This window comes from Erpetoichthys calabaricus, chromosome 11 (genome assembly GCF_900747795.2).
Source record: "Erpetoichthys calabaricus chromosome 11, fErpCal1.3, whole genome shotgun sequence".
Classification (NCBI taxonomy): domain Eukaryota; kingdom Metazoa; phylum Chordata; class Cladistia; order Polypteriformes; family Polypteridae; genus Erpetoichthys; species Erpetoichthys calabaricus.
The window spans coordinates 124,043,425-124,064,635 of NC_041404.2; the positions used below are offsets into that span (position 1 = coordinate 124,043,425).

General features: G+C 38.8%; 1 protein-coding gene across 1 annotated transcript in view; it reads right to left on the reverse strand.

Moving 5' to 3' along the window:
- Nucleotides 1-21,211, reverse strand: part of meiob (meiosis specific with OB-fold) — a 37,860-nt gene that overhangs the window by 5,510 nt on the left and 11,139 nt on the right. Inside the window, exons 5-12 of the mRNA XM_028813837.2 lie at nucleotides 13,864-13,936; nucleotides 12,954-13,149; nucleotides 9,256-9,356; nucleotides 7,941-7,993; nucleotides 7,763-7,858; nucleotides 6,934-7,032; nucleotides 6,655-6,808; nucleotides 6,238-6,424 (exon numbers count right to left, since the gene is read on the reverse strand). Of these exons, the coding sequence (XP_028669670.1) occupies nucleotides 6,238-6,424; nucleotides 6,655-6,808; nucleotides 6,934-7,032; nucleotides 7,763-7,858; nucleotides 7,941-7,993; nucleotides 9,256-9,356; nucleotides 12,954-13,149; nucleotides 13,864-13,936 (959 nt within the window). The remainder of the gene's footprint in view (nucleotides 1-6,237; nucleotides 6,425-6,654; nucleotides 6,809-6,933; nucleotides 7,033-7,762; nucleotides 7,859-7,940; nucleotides 7,994-9,255; nucleotides 9,357-12,953; nucleotides 13,150-13,863; nucleotides 13,937-21,211) is intronic.

Consider the following 21,211-nt stretch of genomic DNA (forward strand, 5'->3'; position numbering starts at 1 on the left):
GTAAATGTTCTGGTCACAGTAATTTTTGTATTGCAGCCTTTTTATTAAGCAGAACTTCTCTGTCAAGTTTCCAAATTACTGTATACCAGTAACTACTGGGAGTTACTGACTTCTGCACATGGCAAAATGTATGAAAAAAAAAACAAACAAATTTAGAGCATTCACTATTTTCATTTTTTAACATCTATGACAATTTTTTTACTGCTAAAATGCTCATAAGCCCAACAGTTAGTGCTGGAGTTACAGTATTTGTCTTGTAGTTATTATACATGTTTTGTTTTTATACATTTTTGTTTTTGTAGCTTTCATTTTTGCTCCTTATTTATCCCCCTTAGACTTCTCTTTTATTTTTTGATGCTTTTAAAATTTTGAGAAATAACTTGTTTTTGGTATTGTATGTAAAATTCTTAAATGTGCTCCACCACTTGTTGGCTGTCTTCCCATATAGTTCTTCTAATTTCATTGTAGGCTTTGCTACGTAAGATCAACATTTGCACTATTATTAGTTTTCTGCAAAACCCTGTGAAATGTATTATAGTATATTAACAAAATTCTGAATCAACTCCTACTACCCTGAATATTGATTTTACAGAATCATAAATCTAAGAGACTTCTCTCATTGAGATTTTCAAATACAGTGTCACTCAAACCACCCCGATGCAGACAGAAGTTTCAATATGCAATGTTCTTAATATTAAAAGTAATGTTTAAGATGGATATTATAATAAAAGAGGGCTTTAATTACACAAAAACTAGCTAGGATAACCATACAAATAGCAATAATTAATAGTAATTGATGTGGCCATTAACTGTTGCCTTTTATTAGACTTTTTCAAAAAGAGTTGTCATGGTACAATTGCTGCTATGGGCACTCTGATAAATCTTTCAGTTTAGTTTCTGATTTTCTGATACATTTATAATTGACCATAGTCAATTGTTTAAAATAAAACTTATAATCTGGTCAATACGAAAATGCTATTGTTAGGTTGAAATGCATTTAGAGTAAAGTGATACATATTTAATACATTTATTTTTCAAGATATTTCCACAAAAAAAGCCATTTATCTTTAATTGCTTTTTTTTTTTTAAATATCAGCAACGATTTAGCATTTTTCTGAACAGCCCAAACAGAAACTCACATGAACACACTGAAGTGGGAAAGTTCAACTTGGAGATCTTCTTATACATAACACATACACATTCCTTACACATACATGCAGCAATAGATCAACTTCCACATGGCCATACCAAAGCACAGAGAAGAAGGAACTCCCAAGATACACAAAACATATTGCTATGGTGATAGTTAGTTTATTTATGTTCATTATAATTTGATTTTTAACATTATAAATAGATGGGTCACCTCCTAGGTGTACCTAACACTTGAATAAGTGTCATCTTTGAATGAGGAGAGGGTAAAAAACTTCACTACATGAACAAATGTTAAAAAAAAAAAAAGCAAATATGATGAACATCACAAAAGCATCAAAACCTGTTGACAGCTGGGTTTCTGTTATCTGTAATGTTACGGCTGTAGCGGGCGTCACTCAGCTATCATCAGTGACATAATTATGCACAAAGTGCTTTCCAACGACAGAATAATTTTTTTTTTTTTTGTTCTTTATTTCGCCTTATACAATTTCTTGTATTAGGAATTTGGTAGTTTTTGCATACCCCTTGGGGTCAGAGCGCAGGGTCAGCCATTGTACAGCGCCCCTGGAGCAATTACAGGTTAAGGGCCTTGCTCAAGGGCCCAGCAGAGCAGTGGCCTTTAGGCAGTGACGGGGATTCGAACCGGCAACCTTCGGGATACCAGCGCAGATCCTTAGCCTCAGAGCCACCACTCCGCCCTACTTAATAGAATATCAAGAACCATTACAATATTTCATATAAAATTGGATAAGAAAAGAAAAAGATTTGCAAGCCATCATAGCTAAAAACAAATAAATAGAAAAAATACATAAAAAGATCTAAGAACAACCTAACAAGAAAGAAATGCGTGTCTAAAAGAAGATGGTTTTAATCAAGTTTTAAATGTCTCCCCGTGTCTGCGTGGGTTTCCTCCGGGCGTTCCGGTTTCCTCCCACAGTCCAAAGACATGCAGGTTGGGTGGATTGGTGATTCTAAATTGGCCCTAGTGTGTGCTTGGTGTGTGGGTGTGTTTGTGTGTGTCCTGCGGTGGGTTGGCACCCTGCCCGGGATTGGTTCCCTGCCTTGTGCCCTGTGTTGGCTGGGATTGGCTCCAGCAGACCCCCGTGACCCTGTGTTCGAATTCAGCGGGTTGGAAAATGGATGGATGGATGGATGTTCTGATATCAAGGGGGAGACAGTTCCAGAGTCTGGGTACCATAACAGAGAAGGCCCTTTTGTTTTTAAACTAGTGCATGGAATAGCAAGTAAGCACTGGTCAGATGATCTAAGAGGTCTACCTGTATGATAAAAAAAATGTCTTTAACATATACTGGAGCCAGACCATTCAGGGCTTTATAGGGTAAAAGTAGGATTTTAAACTGGATCCTATAACTAACGAGCAGCCAATGTAATGAGGCTAAAATTGATAGATAGATACCTTATTAATCCCAATGGGAAATTCACATTATCCAGTAGCAGCATACAGATACAATAAATAATATTAAATTAAAGATTGATAATAATAATAATGCAGGTGAAAAACAGACAATAACTTTGTATAATGTTAAATGTTAACGTTTACCCCCCCCCCCCCCCCCCCCAAAGGGTGGAATTGAAGAGTAGCATAGTTTGGGGGAGGAACGATCTCCTCAATCTGTCAGTGGAGCAGGACAGTGACAGCAGTCTGTTGCTGAAGCTGCTCCTCTGTCTGGAGATGATACTATTTAGTGGATGCAGTGGATTCTCCATAATTGATAGGAGCCTGCTGAGTGCCCTTCGCTCTGCCACAGATGTCAAACTGTCCAGCTCCATGCCAACAATAGAGCCTGCCTTCCTCACCATTTTGTCCAGGCGTGAGGCGTCTTTCTTCTTAATGCTGCCTCCCCAGCACACCACCGCGTAGAAGAGGGCGCTCGCCACAACTGTCTGATAGAACATCTGCAGCATCTTATTGCAGATGTTGAAGGACGCCAGCCTTCTAAGGAAGTATAGTCGGCTCTGTCCTTTCTTGCACAGAGCATCAGTATTGGCAGTCCAGTCTAATTTATCATCCAGCTGCACTCCCAGATATTTATAGGTCTGCACCATCTGTACACAGTCACCTTTGATGATCACGGGGTCCATGAGGGGTCTGGGCCTCCTAAAATCCACCACCAGCTCCTTGGTTTTGCTGGTGTTCAGTTGTAGGTGGTTTGAGTCGCACCATTTAACAAAGTCATTGATTAGGTCCCTATACTCCTCCTCCAGCCCATTCCTGATGCAGCCCACGATAGCAGTGTCATCAGCGAACTTTTGCACGTGGCACGACTCCGAGTTGTATTGGAAGTCCGATGTATATAGGCTGAACAGGACCGGAGAAAGTACAGTCTCTTGTGGCGCTCCTGTGTTGCTGACCACAATGTCAGACGTACAGTTCCCAAGACGCACATACTGAGGTCTGTCTTTAAGATAGTCCACGATCCATGCCACTAGGTATGAATCTACTCCCATCTCTATCAGCTTGTCCCTAAGGAGCAGAGGTTGGATTGTGTTGAAGGCACTAGAGAAGTCTAGAAACATAATTCTTACAGCACCACTGCCTCTGTCTAAGTGCAAGAGGGATCGGTGTAGCATATAGATAGGAGCAGAACACTTAGACCTAGTGATGAGTCTTGCAGCAGCATTTTGCACCATTTGCAGCTTAGACAGACTGGTTTTGCATTTTGTCAGTCACCCAAGTACTTCTGTTTTGTCTGAATTTAGTAGAAGGAAATTAAAAGACATCCACTTCTTTATGTCAGTAATACAATCGTGAAGCATGGCAAACCTATGATCCAAAGCCAAGTAAAGCTGTAGATTTTTGGCATAGCGATGGAACTGAATGTTATGCTTTCTAATAAAAAGCATATGGGTATCTTATAAACATACAATAATAAAGGACCCAGGATAGAACCTTGTGGTACACCATAATTTAAAATGGAAGTGGTAGATGTTGTATTGCCACAGCCAACATTAAATTTTATATTTGACAAACAAGTAGAAACCAATTTTAATGCTGTTCCAGATAAACCAAGACAATGATTCAGTCTATTTAGCAATATAGAGTGATCAATGGTGTCAAAGGCTTTACTTAGATCAAAGAGAACTAAAACTGAGGTCTTGCTGGAGTCCTCATTTCTAAGAATGTCATTAGTGACCCCAAGGAGTACAGTCTCAGTCCTATGGTTTTCTCTGAATCCTGACTGAAAATTTTCAAAAATATTGTGTGTATTTATAACTGTTAAAACCTGACCAGCTACAACCTTTTCAAGCACCTTAGACAAAAAAGGGAGCTTTGGGATAGTCCTATAATTATTTAAGCTTTTTAAGTAGAGGATGGACAATTGAAGTTTTAAAATGATCTGGTACACAGCCACTTAACAGGGAACTGCTAATTATGTCCAAAATGGTCACCCCAACCAATCTGATGACTTCCTTGAGAAATTTTGTTGGAAGAATGTTAAGGGAACAGCAGGAAGACTTAATGTGAGATGTTAGGTCAGAACATTTCTGGTTTAAAATGCACCTAAATGAAGTTAAAAGATTTAAACTGGGTCCTGGCATTCTCAGCATATGAGACTGGGCAAGTGATGGAGGCCCTTAGTGTGTTAATTTTATCAGCAAAAAAGGATAAAAATTCATCACAGTTAAACATACATTAGCACTGTCGGCTATCCTTGATGTTGGGTAGACAAGGCCATTTACAGTTGATGAACCTGATGATGTTCATTAAGTTGAACATTTGCTCAACCCCATAAGTAGATGTAAATAACACAAGTATCTTTTGTACTGCTTTTCAAATTCAGGAAACTTAGCCTCGATCAGTGATGTATAGAATTAATGCAGTTTTACAGAAGAAAACTTTTCCTTCACTGTTGTGTAATATTGCAGATCGATCATTTCCAGCTGCAGCTCTTGTGTTGCTACCTTATAGGGAAAAGTTCAATAGACCCCATAATTTAATAAGGTTCCTCCATAATTTAGAAAATTTCCCTAAATCCCTTTGCAAAAACTAAAAGTTCTGCAATGCTCCTTTACTTTACTACAAGTATGTTCATTCACTGCAACTGAAAAATTTCACATTTTCATTTTCAACTCTGAAGTCAAGTCTTAACCCATTCCTAGTTTGAATGGATATTTGTTCTGAACGATAAACTTATTTTCTCAAATTTGTTTTGTTTTCAGAACAAATATCTGCAGTTTCTATCACATACATCTTCAAAAAATTCCCTTCAGAGAACAGTTTGCTTTGTTTTGCTGTTTAATATTTAAGAAGGAAGCCTTCCTTTATGCTGGTATCTTATATAGGTGAATCCTGAAAAAATGCATATTATTGAGCCTGTAAACAAGCAAATAATTTGGATGCTAGTCTACATCTCACATGACAAATTTCTAGTAGAGCTGGAATATTTGGTAGTAAAATGCCAGCTGAGGTTGTACTTTTTAAATACTGCAATACTCTCCTATTAAACATATAACTTTTAATCCAACCTCTGTTTAAAAAGTACTTGCAGGTGATTCTTTCTTGAACTCTCTTTATTCATTATCAACTGCTCACTTCTGCACTCTGTACACTTTAGCACAGGTTTCCTCAAGTTCAAAGAATCCACAGTAATCAGTGAATGAAACTTGTATAGCATTTTTGCACCATCTAACATAAAGAATAATGAAGTGAAAAAAATGGAACCAAAAATGGTGAAATATGGCAAATACCGTAACTTAATTTTTACCTTAAGGCCTACTTAAAACTTGTTGGTGGGACGGATATGAACCATAGGCAACCGTGTACCCCACCCATTATCGACTAAAGAAACCAGACAGCAGATTATGACCAGAACCAAATGTTTATGAGCAAAACAGGAACAGAAAATATTGGAAGGAAGAATAACTCTGAAACACTTTTTAAACGTAAAACGGCAAGCAAAAATGAAATATAATATTACTTGCTAGAATGGATTATATCAAAAGGAATAGCATTTCCACAAGAGAAAAAGGTCCGTTTTAATCTACAAAGTTTATTTAAAAATTCTTCTCAAACAAATAAATTTCAGATGTAGTTTTCAGTACATAAACAGAGAGGAAACTCACTGTGTAGTTTAACATTTCTTCTGCGGAGTTCCCAGATAAGTTGCAGCTCTGAAGTGTGCCTGTATGATCAGTCAGGTCAACTAATAAATCAAATCTCATGATGGCTTGGACTGGGTTTCCAGAGTCAATACAAGTCTCATTGATGCAAGTGCCTGCTTTTTCATTGATTTCAAACCTGCATCTGGCACTATAAGACAAATGAATGGTTCAGTAGTTCAAAAAATAAACAGGTCAATATATATGACATTTTTTAAAATTTAGATTTAATGGTCATATACTTGAAAGTACATTGATATACATTAAATGTTATTGGTAAATATAACTAATTAAATTGATATTTTTGCTTCTATGAAGTATACATACATACCAAGTAAACATAAGCTTTCACATGATATGTGTTAGAGTAGTAATACTTACCACCTTGTTCTTATCAACTTTGTGACAGAAGAATCAAGATTAAGTGCCGTAATGAAAGCGTATGTAACTCCATATATGGGGCCTGACTTGCCAGTGTCCTGTTGAGCCCGGACTTTTAATTGGTCTACAGTGTATGTGTCTACTATGGATTCCACTGAAAAACATAGTCATTTATGTTGGCATTGATCTGATGAAGTACACAGTAATACATGGTTAAGTCAGCTATGCTTTTAAACACTTCAGAAAACACTACTAAGAATTATTTTGACATGGACTTACAGTTTACTTGCTCTTCCATCTGATCCTCAAACTCATCCAGTCCTCCACTTTCAATAAATTCTCTCATATAGTTAAAAATTAAGTTGGCTTCTTTTATATCTTAAAAAGAAAAAAAATCTCCCTTTCTCAATTGGCTTTTAAATTTTAAATTGTGTTGTACAGTTAATTTAAAATGGGCTATGTGTCATTATGCATTTATAGATAGATAGATAGATAGATAGATAGATAGATAGATAGATAGATAGATAGATAGATAGATAGATAGATAGATAGATAGATAGATAGATAGATAGATAGATAGATAGATACTTTATTAATCCCAAGGGGAAATTCACAAATTTTATCAATGTATTCAGTTTTTAGCAAGACTACTTGGAGAAACAACAGCAAAACAAATGGTAAAATAAAGCTTCTTGTATATTCAGCAAACAGGGAGCTACCCAGATACAATTATCCATGTAAAGGTTGGTTAAAGCCAGAGTCTATCTTGGAGGCAATTCCTTATGTACAAGGAAAAAGGGAAAATCAACCTGAATGCTTGTCTTTAAATTTTCTGAAGAAGATACAATAACTGAATAAAAATAGGAGAATATGTGGATTCTATAAAGACGCAATCCTAGCTACAGATCAAGGTAGGACCCATGTACTCTAAAACAGAAGTTAATACTGTTGACATTTTCTACAAAAATGAGCCTAATATGAATTTTTTACTGTTTATTTGATTTAAAATGGATGAAAAAAACACTTAAAAAGATACTAACCTTCTTTTCCCAGATTTATTAAATTGGTAAAACCATCCAGACTACAAAACACAATATTTCCTTCTTACCTGGATTTATTGTAACAATGGTTTTAGAAATAATTGTTGCAGTCATACAATTGCGGAAGTTGTCAAAATTAATTCGGACATCAGCAATAAAAAGTACTGTGAAAATAAAATGTATGTCTTAATCACAAAGAAACCTTTACAAGTATTAATATACAGTATTTTGCTCTTAATAATATACCTGTTTCTCCAGGTACCCAGGTCTGTGCAAATTTGATTGATTCATTATCCCAACTGGAAAAATAATATAATAATAATAATATTATAATATATAATAAATGTATTTTCTTCCTATTTTAATGCATTTGTATTGAATTAAAAACAAAAATACATCTTCTTATAATATGGGTTCAATATACCATTTATCAGGACTTGTTTAAATATCCAAACCATTTTCTATATTATTTGCAGTTTTAATAATCTAAATTTAATAGCTCCAAAAATGTAATTTTCAGAGTGATCTTAAATGCAGCAAAATTTAGGTGATTTATAGCACTATTCAACGTGAGCTTACTTCCTGCATGTGCAAGCTGTGGGAGACATGCTTGACTGGGGAGTGGTTGCCAGGGGCAAGGTAACCACCAGGTTGGCACAAAGCATAAGTAATTCCCTCAGACAGCTCCTAAAACAAGGAAAGAAAACACCAGAGCCCCTAGTGGATGATATGCCCTGCATGTGATAATTATTCTGGATGAGCAGAAGGAGACAGCATATATGGGAGAAAGCAGCGACCTGGGTGGGAAGCATGCTTCCATGACACACTTTTAGGATAAAGACTGAGGTCAGTGTGGAAACAATGGAAGTGGTACACAGCCCCAGATGGGAGGGAGTGCTGTGCTGGTGTGGATTCCTGCAGTTCCACTGTACTCCAGTGATAACTGGACATGCCATGTATTGCATATTGACTGCTGTCAAAGGACACACTAAAATGATACTCACAAAAAAACACAGTGGCAAGTGACCTATAAGAAAGAGTGGATTTTATTACTCGGGATTGTCAACTGTATGACATTGCTCTGATAAAGTTTTTAGTAAATTTACACAGTACTTGATTGCCACTTACAGGACTGTATTCTGATAGAAGTCCTGCAACACTTTTCAGCAGAATGTAATTTTAGCTCTGTGAGCAGAAATTGGCAGAAGTTTAAGAGGAGGTGAAACTTTTAAAATGTAGACAGGATCATGAATTCTAAAAAATAATGTACCTGGAGACACCTGGAAATTAAGGATAACTGTACGCTTAGGTGTGCAGGGCCACTGGGATCTCCTAGTGGGAATTCCAGCCATGTATCTCTGGAGCATATTTAAAGCCACTCTGATGCAGTAAAGTAATCTGGGGAAATGATGAATGATTCTGGGACAGGGTTTAAAGCCATAACATAGATGGTGTCTCACTGAATGGTAATTGGTAAGAGTTATAATAAGCAAATGTCAAAAAAGTGAGTTTCCCCTTTAAAATTATAAAAATACATGAAAACAGCATTCCATCCTCTTACCATACTAGTGGGAATGAAGTAGTGGTTTCATCAAACAGCTTGACTTCACACCTCTGACCTGTCCTTCTATCTGCAGTTGTGAAAAACTTTGGTTCACCTATCTGTAGAAATAATTATTTTTAGCATGATTTTGTGAGGCTGCAATAATGTTAGTATTCCAATAAGTTGCACTAGTCTACTCACAATGTCTTCGAAGATTAATTTATTGTTTAGACGTTTTATTGTGCCTTACTTGGATACTGAACTTGTAGTGGAGGAAGTGGTGTGCCTCAGTAGTCCTTAGAGCTATATTAAGAGTAGCCTTGGTTTTCTAAGTGGAATTATCCATGGCAATCTGATATATGTGAACGTGCCAGAAAGCGAGCAATCCTTGATGGTTCTCAATGAATTCACTTGAAACCAGTGTCCATATAGTGTTTCAGAGAGGGAAATAGGTCCTGGCTCAAAAGGTTCAGTGATGCAAATTTGGTTTTACTCTTAGGAGTAGGAGTACAAGCATTTTATCAATTTTCTAACTTTAGGAAACTTCTAACTTCATCAGGATTTAGGAGAGTTTGTCAGCTGTCCAAACTAACTAGGAGCTGACAGGAAATGGAGTTGAGGCAGAGATCAGCATGCACATTCCGGGAGAGGTGGAATGTTTTGCAAACACTGTACAAAAACAAACTCATTACAAGAGATTGATTTGACAGAGATGAAATATTGTATGTCATGTGATCACTCGTATCTACATGAAGAAGCTCCTCCTGGCAAAATGAAAGTACTGGTAACATTACATTTTTTTGCCCATGGGAAAAAGGCAGCTTTGTAATAACAATAAATTGGGTATGTCACAATCAACAATTTCTCGCACCAAACTTTTAATGCCCTTATAACACCTGAGGTAACAGATATACTGTATATACTGTACATTTACAACCAATCCATGTGAGGAGGTATTAAAGCAAGCATCATTCATGCAAATACCTAGAATTGTTGGTGTGATTGATGACACACACACATAAACATCAAGTGTGAATGAGCATGCATATGTGAATTGCAATTGATTACACCGTATCAATACACACAAGTGGTGATGGACGCAAACTGTGTTTTATCAGCCTGCATATTACCCTGAAGGGCTGTATGGGTGATTAAGAGCGAAATGTGACACAGGTAGGCCGTGTTCTGCGTTTTACGAACCCCTGGAACATTTGGACTTCACTATATAACCTGGGGAAATTTCAAGAAGGCAGAGGGAGACACCAGGAGCAATGGATAAATAGAGTCTAGCAAAAGGCAAGAGACTGATAGATGAAAGATATACGTAGATGCATCATGCAACCCTTTGAGATGATTGGGAACACTAGAAGAGTGAACGAGATTTATAGCCATGGCTATTTAATAACTGTTACTTTACGAGGTGGTTCCCATGGTCATATGAGCAAGAAGATGATTGTTCTGACAGTACAGCTGTGGATCATTCCTTGTTAAATAAACATGCCTGTTACCCGTAACTCTCACTTAGTATGTGTGTCTTGGTCTTTCCATCTCAGAGCAAGTTACAGTAATATTCTTGATGTTGTTGTTATTACATGCAGCTTAGTGCAGTATCCTACCTTATTATGTTTTCTTTTTTCTTCATCTTCTTCTCCTCCTACTACTTTGAATATTACTATTATTATTATTTTTCTGGTGAAGCCTTAACATTAGTATCAGATATCTACAAAATGTCACCATAAGTGGCAATTTGTTGGAAAAGGGGCACCATAAAATAAAAAGGGATGTTGGAAAATTGTAACTTTGTTAAATTTCAGTTGTGGACTCCTACTCCTTGCTTGGACTGGGAGTAGGACGCTTTGTAACTACTACTCATGTCCTACTCTGAAGTGGGACAAATTCTTACCATGGTCAGATTTTTAGTGCAATTCCTAGGAGTAATTCTGAAATACTTGATAAATACAGGCACATAACAGGGAAATTGTGACCAATGCTAAGTGTGGGGTTTACTTGGCAGAAAGTGTCTGGATGGCCTAGCCTGAAAAAGTCAACTGTACACACCAGTGGATGAATGAGTTACCTCAATGCTAAACTGAGTCAGAAAGAGGTAAACATTTCACAGCTTTCTTCCATTGAGGTTAACAATTATTTGAAGCATTTTTTCTTTTCAGAAACAGAGTAATAGGTAGGAAACTAACACCACTTTAGTCCTACTGGGAGACTTCAAAACCTTTGTTGGAAATGATGTATATGGCTGGAAAGACATGGTTTTGATGAAACAACCCGATTTCAATCAAGGGCTCAAATGTTATTTGATTTTTGTGCTACTCAAAAAAACTCTCACACACATTTAACTGAGCTTAAGATATAGACAAGAACTGAAAGTAACATTTTGGTGATTTCAATATCCAGTGGATACAATCTTGTAAGAGGAGTTGGGGGTGCCTGTGTCATCTGTTAAGTCACTGAGATGGCTAAAAAGCTCCATTGTAGCAACCCCATGATGGCTGATCAGATTCAGCTGGAAATATTGAAAGAACTGGATATTATGGAGGTGTCTGGGTTAACATGCCTTTTCAATGCTGCCTGGAGTTATGGTCAGTGCTACAAGCCAGGTGAATTAAGACGGTAGTCCACATTTTTTAAACGAGGGAAAACATGTGGGCCAGTACAGAAAGCTTGCATTCATTAGTCACTCTGGAAAAGTCTATGATAGGGGAACTGGAACAGAAACTATTTCTGAAAATTCATCTTCAGATGCCGGACAAACAATGCAGCTGTGTACTGGCCATGTAAGAGTTGAGTAAATCTTTGTTCTTGCTTCATTGTCAAAGGGGTCATGTGAGACACTGCAAGAGCATACAATGCTGAATCCTGCTGACCGAGTTACGTTCCCATAGCCTCCATTAAGTCAGGTCTGCTTAAAGTGGGTAGAGGACTCTTCCAAATCTACATTTTGTCTACACTGTTGTTAATTACTTTCAAAGACTGTATATCACAAATACTTGGAGACTGTCTAGTGTGAAGACATGAGGAATTACTCTCTGATGTTTGTAGATGATGTATATTCAGTGAAATATTACATTATTTGCTTTGTAAAATTATTCTTAATTAAAATTGAGACCACTTTGTCTAAGCATTTGCAGTCAAAAACTGGGGATAAAATGACTGATAATTTTGATTGTTGTTAACAAGTGCCTCAAACACTTGCTTTCTGTGTGGAGTTTCTATATTCTTCTTCTGTTTAAGTAGATTTCTGGCAACCTACACGTTCATAGATCAGAACTTGTCTAAAGCAGCTCAGCTTCCTTCAGCAGTATTAGGGAATAACATTACACTGGAAAATTCAAACTGTGAGTATTGGAGTGTTCATGAATATGTCCAGTATTTAACTAGTATTGCATCCTGGATGATTCCTTCCTTTCAACTGACTATAGTTTCCTTTAAATTATTCAGCTACATATAGTTACAGAAATGTTTAAGGTAGGCTGGGAATGTAAACATAAAAAAATTCACAAGAACAGTCCATATACTGTAGCTCAACATAACTAATCAATTCCTATTCACCTAGCTTTTGCAAAAATGTAACCCAGTCAAATATCTGAATTTGATGGAATTTTTGTTTAGAAATGGAAAGCAAATTGTAATTTCAATTTAAAAAACAATCCTGCTGTGCTTTTTTTTCTTTACCAACATTACAAAAAAAATGTTTTACTTACCGACCTAACTCCAGCAAGAATATTTATTACTTTTCCATCAAGAGCTTGTCCATTTGCAACAATATCTCTTAAACAGTAGTAGTCCTGCGGATTCTTCATTGGCAAGTGTAAAAGAAGAGGTAGTTTTGCATCTTCTTCACTTTCAGTACAGCTTCTGACTGTCGAGTGAAACTCACTCACCATTAATCTGTACAGGCTTCAACATACAGCAAAAACATTTAAGCATTCTTCATGTTAAGCTATGAAATAGTATATAAAGTACTGAATTATAACTGCATGAAGGAAAACCTAAGTGCTACTAAACAAAATAAAAATATGACATTTAAATACATAATGGAAGAGTATGGAGCTGGTAAATACTAGTTAATTTAAGCCAAATAGTACCAATTATAAAAAAGACAAAATTGTACAGTACAAGAAATTTAAGTTATGCTGTCACCCTGTGGGTTTTGAATTCATTTCTGAGGCCAAATCTGGGATACCGTGGATTGTCTTCATCTCTATATTACCATGATATGTTAAAGAAATTTGATAAAAAAAAGTTTTGAGACATGTCATAGTGATTTAAGAGCATGAATGAACTATGCTAACAAACTGAATGATTCAAGTAATTTTGGCAATAACAAACATATATTGAGATTACAAATTCTAAATTTAAATTATGTGAATAATTAAGGTTGAATTAATTAGTAATTCAATAATATAAATATATAAATAAATATAAAATAATTAATGAAGATGACAGACTACAGTTGGCTGGATGGCCTATTGTAAAACAAAACCATTTTATATTACTTTGCAGATGTACTGTATGTTCACAAAATTTTTAAATTCACAAATCATATCAGTAAATGACCTTTTGAAGTATACTTTGTTATTGATATATATTTTTTAAAAACAATGTACTTACCTTGGAGTCCATGGGCTGTACCTCTCCTCTTTTTCGATATCTTTGGTAACAACTAATGGGTTTTCAATTAGCACTATAAAATGAAACCACCAGTTAGGCAGAGAACTACCATGGCAAACAACAAAAGAGGCCTTTAATTATGTTTCACTCTAAATATCATTATTTCTTTCAAATTTGCTGCAACTATACCCTATTTTTTTTCTTCCCTTTTTCAGTTATTATATTGAAATGTATTATCTTCTTCTATAATATGCTACCGTGGCTGTTCGTTTGTCTGTCCAGGATTTTAAATCACCTGTAGCTCGCAAACCGTTTCACCTATTGACTTGAAATTTGATACACATATACTACGTGACGTCTACTATCCACTTTCGGGATGATGATTTTATTACTCTTTTTATTTTTTTTTTATTTTATTGTAGAATAAACTCCTCGGCAGCGCGCAGAAGGATGGCCATGCAGTGCATGCATACGGGCACCGTTCTCATTCCCAACCACCTTCACTAATCATTCTTGAGGCAGACTGAAGGCTTAAGTGCCAGATTAAGTGAAAAATGAAAGAAAACATACTAAGTAATTACAACACAAAAACTAACTTAATCAGTTTTAATGCGAAAAGATGCCGACAAAAGAAGAGAAGCAGCGGGCCGCTAGTGTGGAGTAAAGAACAGCTGCTCAGGAAGCAGCAAGCACATCAACCTCTGAGCAAACGAATGCTAAACGTACAGAGAAAAAGAGGATGAACACTGTGAATGCTCAAGTCAAGTGTATTCACTGCACATTATCGTGCAGTGCGCCGTTACTGGTATTAAATATATATGCTTTAAGGTAACCATATAGTAACTGAAAGTGACAATTGACTTAATATACAGTAAGTGTACATATGGACTATGTGTTTATAGGCACATGCATGAATTTATATGTGCACCTGCCATCCCAACCAACACAAACAGACATCAGTTCCATCCAGCAAAAGCCCTTTATTCAGGGAAAGGAACCCAGACCCAGAGCAGTTTCTAAGGACTGATACCAACAGTAACAAGCCTGGATGGTTCCAGAGCCATGGACTGCAGCACTTCTGCCACACCAGGAAATGCTGCTGGAACAGGAACCAGGTACACCTGGAGTGCCTAAAGGTGCCCCTGCAGCACTTCCGAAGTGCTGCAGGAAGGTCATTAGGGAGCACATCTGGGTACATTATAAAAGGGGCCGCCTCATTCCATTCAGAAAGCCGGAGTCAGGAAGCAGAGGACAGAGCTTGTGGAAGAGGAGTGGAGGCGGCAGAAGAAAAGAAAGAGAGAAGAAAGAGATAAGGACAGAGTTAATTGGGGTTTGTGCACTGTGTGTGTTGTGAAGGAAGAAGGAACAAAATAAACATGTGTGTTTTTGGGACTCCTGAGTCTGCGCATCTGTCTGGTTCGGGCTGATCTTCCACTAATATATATATATATATATATATATATATATATATATATATATATATATATATATATATATATATATATATATATATCTGCGGTGGGCTGGCGCCCTACCCGGGGTTTGTTTCCTGCCTTGCGCCCTGTGTTGGCTGGGATTTGCTCCAGCAGACCCCCGTGACCTTGTAGTTAGGATATAGCAGGTTGGATAATGGATATATATATTATATATAGATGGATATATAGTCACAGATAGGGGGCGCTGTCGTCCCCTTGAACCATCCGACCACATGTCAGACACCAGATAAAAGTCCAAATATTGACTTTATTATTATAACAGTGCACAAAGCACCATACACTCCACAATACTCCAATAAACAATCGATAATCAAACAATAACAACAATCCTCCACTCCCAGCAGCTCAGTCACCCTTCCTCCCAACTCGGCTCACTGCTGGGATTTCCCAGAGTCCTTTTATATTCTCTGATCCGGATCAGATGAAAACTCCTTTTCTTCAACCCGGAAGTACTTTATTTCTTCAGTCCTCGTGACTGGGAAGTAATTCCGGGTTATACTGAAAATATAAATTGTTGAGCCACCCTGCAGCATCCCCTGGAGGCCCCCATGGTATCCAGCAGGGCTGTGATGTAAAACTCCACTATCCATGATGCCCTGCTGGAACTCAGGGCACCTCCATGTTGCAAGAAGGGCTCCACCTGGCGGCGTGGGGGTATTGGCTGGGATGAACTGCCGGCCATATACCACAGTACTCCCCCCTCAGCGGAGAACCGTGGTTTGAAGCGTCCAGCCCCGTGAGGGTCGTCTTCATCCAGGAGGGATTTCTGGTCGGACCTTGGCTATGCCCTGGAACGTACATTATATAAGTGAGTCACTCTATCCCCTGTTCTCCGAGGACAATTTTGCCAAATGTGGCCCAGCCTGCAGCATTCATAACACAGCCTCTGTCCTCCTGTTATTCTCCCTCTGCGGAACTGGAAACAGTTTGGAAATTCTGGCTCCGCCCCTTTATCCACTGAGGAGGGTTCCACAGCTGCACCTGAGCTCCCAGCTCCCTTCACTATTTTATCAGGAGACCCCCATTTCTCTTTTGGGATCTCCTTTTTAATCTGGGGCTTCTTTACAGTCTGAGTCTATGTGTCAGAGAGAGACCCTTTACTGTCTGAACCCCTTTTGATTTTATAATGACCGGTGTCAGTGTCTTCAGGATCGCATCGTACCGAGAGGTAGCACTATTCAGCTGCTCCGGTTCGATCGCTCCTTCCCCCGAACACACGGTCATAACACAAGCGTCTTTTGTAGGGCTCGAGGTTACTTGGCACCCGCTACTAATTAATTGCGGGCCAGTTTCACTTTGCGTCCCTTTATTATATACGGTACCGGTAACTCTTACCTGTACCACCGAATCAATTAATACAGGAGGCTCCCGACCAAACCGCCGCAGGTAATCATCCACCTTTCTTAAAGGCGCTTCGGCTGCTGCTCCCAGCTCCTCAAAGATCTTGTTTATTGTCGTTACAATCCGAAAGAAACTACTGTAACAAAGGCACTACATAGGCGCCCGACCCGACACAGATGGATACCGAGACACGTATAAAACTCCAATACTTTTATTTTTCTTCACCCGTGGGCGCACGTCTTCCCCGTGACCCACAGGCAATACACAGTCCATAAAGCACCAATCCCACACAATACAGCACTCTTCCCTTAACCACCACTCCTCCTCAGGCTTAGTCCTCTTCCTCCCGACTCTGGCTCATCGAGTGGTGGTGGCTGGCCCTTTTTATATCCCACCCGGAAGCGTTCCAGGTGCTTGACCACCTGGTCCTAATTGCCCTTCCAGGTGGGGCTGAAAATACGTCCAACTGGGCTGCTGACTCCCTGCAGCTTCCCCTAGCGGCCATCCGAGCCCCCAACCAGGCTGTGGAGGACTCCATCTCCCATGGAGCCATGCGCTAGGTTGGGGAGTCATCGTCCACCAGGGAGGCTGCCACCAAGCGTCCCGGGGGAGGTACTGAACTGTCTATAGCTGCTCCCCCAGAACAGATGTAGCAGAGGCGTCCCTGCCGGGCATGGGACCCGGCTGTCCATTACACTACGTACGGGCTCTATTAATTTCTCTAGCTCCTGCAAATTTACATTATTTAATTCAGCCGGAGGCAGGCTCAAGCCATCATTCGCCTTACCTTCCGTCCGGGAGCCAATGAGCACGCCCGCTCCTGGCACGTGCTCGGTTGGGCTGCACACAGGCGTCTGGAAATTGGAGTTCTTCTTGGAGGACCGCGGTGCCGCCTTTGGCTGACTGCGATCCGCCTGTTTCAATTTATCGGCAGACCGACCAGTCATTTCCCGGACCTCCTTAAGTTTTTGTGGGGTGAGCGGTACTTCGCTTGCCTCCCCCTTCCCTTTGGAAAGCCCAAGTCCGTCTTCTTGTGGGCAAAATTGTCTGCAGTGGTACACAGACCTTCTCCTTCCCAGAATCCCCCGGGGCAGGTCACGTGTTCCTCGCCGGCCCCTGACATGCGGAAGTCTTTCTTTTTGCTCATCGGCTCGTACGAGAGCGCACCACCGTCTTCGGGAGTTTCTCTTGCCTTCCGCAGAGCCTCCGGATGTTATTTTAAAGATGTGATCAACTAGATTGCCGGCACATACCTCATTGTAGTTATCCTCATCCAGAGGCCTCTCCCGACCTGTGTAGTCGCTTGAAGCTCCTCCCGAGTGTCGGCCATGGTGAGTGTAGGACCTCCACTGGGGCTACCGCTCTGCTTAGCCTTTTTCTTTCCCATGACGGACTTGGTGAAAGTGGGTTGTGGCGATTTGTTTCTGTTTGTCGTGACGCTGTCTTCTTGGGGCTTTCTGTCCACAGAAATTTTTTCCCAGGTCCTCTGCCAAACCGACGGCCAGAGAATCCTGCCAACTATGCCACTGTGACAGATAGGGGGCGCTGTCATCCCCTTGAACCCTCCGACCACATGTCAGACACCAGATAAAAGTCCAAATATTGACTTTATTATTATAACAGTGCACAACGCACCCTCCACTCCACAATACTCCAATAAACAATCGATAATCAAACAATAACAACAATCCTCCACTCCCAGCAGCTCAGTCACCCTTCCTCCCAACTCGGCTCACTGCTGGGATCTCCCAGAGTCCTTTTATATTCCCTGACCTGGAAGTGCTTCTGATCCCCCAGTCCACGTGATTTCCCAGCACTTCCGGATCAGATGAAAACTCCTTTATTTCTTCAACCCGGAAGTACTTTATTTCTCCGTCCTTGTGACTGGGAAGTACTTCCGGGTTATACTGAAAATATAAATCGTTGAGCCTCCCTGCAGCATCCCCTGGAGGCCCCCATGGTATCTAGCATGGCTGTGATGTAAAACTCCACTGTCCATGATGCCCTGCTGGAACTCGGGCCACCTCCATGTTGCAAGAAGGGCTCCACCTGGCGGTGTGGGGGTATTGGCCGGGATGAACTGCCAGCCATATACCACAATATACAGTATATACAGTATATATATATATATATATATATATATATATATATATATATATATATAAACTGCACAAAAAAATTAAAGGAACACTTTGAAAATACAGATCTCAGTGGGAAAATAAAATCATGCTGGATATCTATACTGATATGGACTAGGTAATGTGTTAGGAATGAAAGGATGCCACATAGTTTGATGGAAATGAAAATTATCAACCTACAGAGGGCTGGCTGGCTGGAGGTCATTTTGTAGGGCTCTGGCAGTGCTCATCCTGTTTCTCCTTACCCAAAGGAGCAGATACTGGTTCTGCTGATGGGTTAAGGACCTTCTACAACCCTGTCCAGCTCTCTTAGAGTAACTGCCTGTCTCCTGGAATCTCCTCCATGCCCTTGAGACTGTGCTGTGAGACACAGCAAACCTTCTGGCAATGGCACGTATTGATGTACCATCCTGGAGAAGACGGACTACCTGTGCAACCTCTGCAGGGTCCATGTATCACCTCATGCTACCAGTAGTGACACTGGTCATAGCCAAATGCAAAACTAGTGGAAAAACAGTCAGAAAAGATTAGGAGGAAAAAGTGTTAAACCATTCCTGTTTTAGGGGTTGTCTCATTGTTGACCCTCTAGTGCACATGTTGTTAATTTCATGAACACCAAAGCAGCTGAAACTGATTAACAACCCCCTCTGCTACTTAACTGACCAGATCAATATCCCAGAAGTTTCATTTACTTGATGTATACTCCGATTAAAACGTGTTCTTTTAAATTTTTCGAGTAGTATATATATATATATATATATATATATATATACTGTATATATATATATATATATACACACAGTATATACCCAAAGAGTGTCTGATTTAAGCAAAACATATCCTGGAGAGCTGAGTGTAAATGGTGGAAAATTAATTTGATAATTGACTATGAAATATTAAAGGCTAACATAACAGAATACAAGAACATATTCCGTCTTGAGAGGTGGTGCTACTTCTCTAAAATTATAAATAATAATGCTGGTAAATCCAAGAGTCTTATTCTCTGCTATTGATCGTTTGCCAAACCCTGGTCACTCAATGGAATGTCTCCAAAAAACTTCCAGCGAAACTTGTAAGGGTTTTGCTATATTTTTTAATCACAAAAATAATGATATTAGAAATAATATAGTTCCCCCCAAAGCTGATCCTATTAAATCCCAGTATTCCATTTTAAGCAAATTAAATTATTTCACCAGGATAGATTTACCTGATCTACTGTATGTAGAATAACTTTTCAACTGAAACCCTCCACCTGCATCCTTGACCCAGTATTAACAAGCTTTTTCAAAGAAGTATCTGATGTGCTAATTGATAGCGTGCTTGACATAGTAAATTCATCATTAGATACAGAGGTCTTCCCAGACTATTTTAAGACTACCTGTTGTTAATCCCCTGCTCAAGAAAAATAATCCAGACTCCTCTCTGTTTGACAATTTTAGACCTATTTCTAACTTGCCTTTCTTAAGTACAAATCTAGAAAAGGCAGTCATTACACAGCTAAATGATCACTTAAACAAACATGCTATTTTTGACAAGTTCCAGTCAGGTTTTAGAACAAATCACAGTACAGAAACTAAAGTAAACTCCAGCCCTCTGGAGTTTTTTTGTTTGGTCTGTCCTCCTGTCCATTAGACCTTACTTTATTCTTTGTTATTTAGTATTGCCTAATGTTATTTTTATTTTTTATAAAATTTTGTTTCTTCTTCTTATAAAGCACTTTGAGCTACACCACTTGCATGAAAATGTACTATATAAATAAATGTTGTTGTTATTATTGTTGTTATTAATCCTTACTACACAGCTGCCAGGGATTTGTTTATTTTGGATATGCCCTATCTCTTGGCATATGAGAGGACTGGGACTCTGTGAAGTGTGCCTCACTTGGGGAGGCAAAATGAAGGAGGAGGGGGAAGAGGGCAAGTTGTGCCAACAAAATGATGAAATCTTTAGCTATAAAACCTTACAATAATGATAAATAAAATCAAGGTTAAAGCCAATCTGTAAAATAACACACTACTTTAACTTAAGATTACAAACACTGAAATTTGTAAGTTGGAATGTCAAAGATCTCAATCATGATCTAAGAAGAAAAAGAGCATTCTCCCACCTGACAGTCCTAGATGCTAAGAGAGTATATTTACAGGAGACTTGCTTAACTAGTAAGGACCAGTTTCACTTCAACAATACAAAGAAAATCAGAGGTGTGGGAATTTTAATACATAAAGCAACTGAATCTTAATACATACATCAATCTCATTGGCAACATCAGTTGTAGTAGCTGATACAATTGGAGCTATGTCATGATGGTGGTTAATTCGTTAAAATCTAAAGTAATTCTGATAAATGTTTATGGACCTAATGAGGATAGAGATT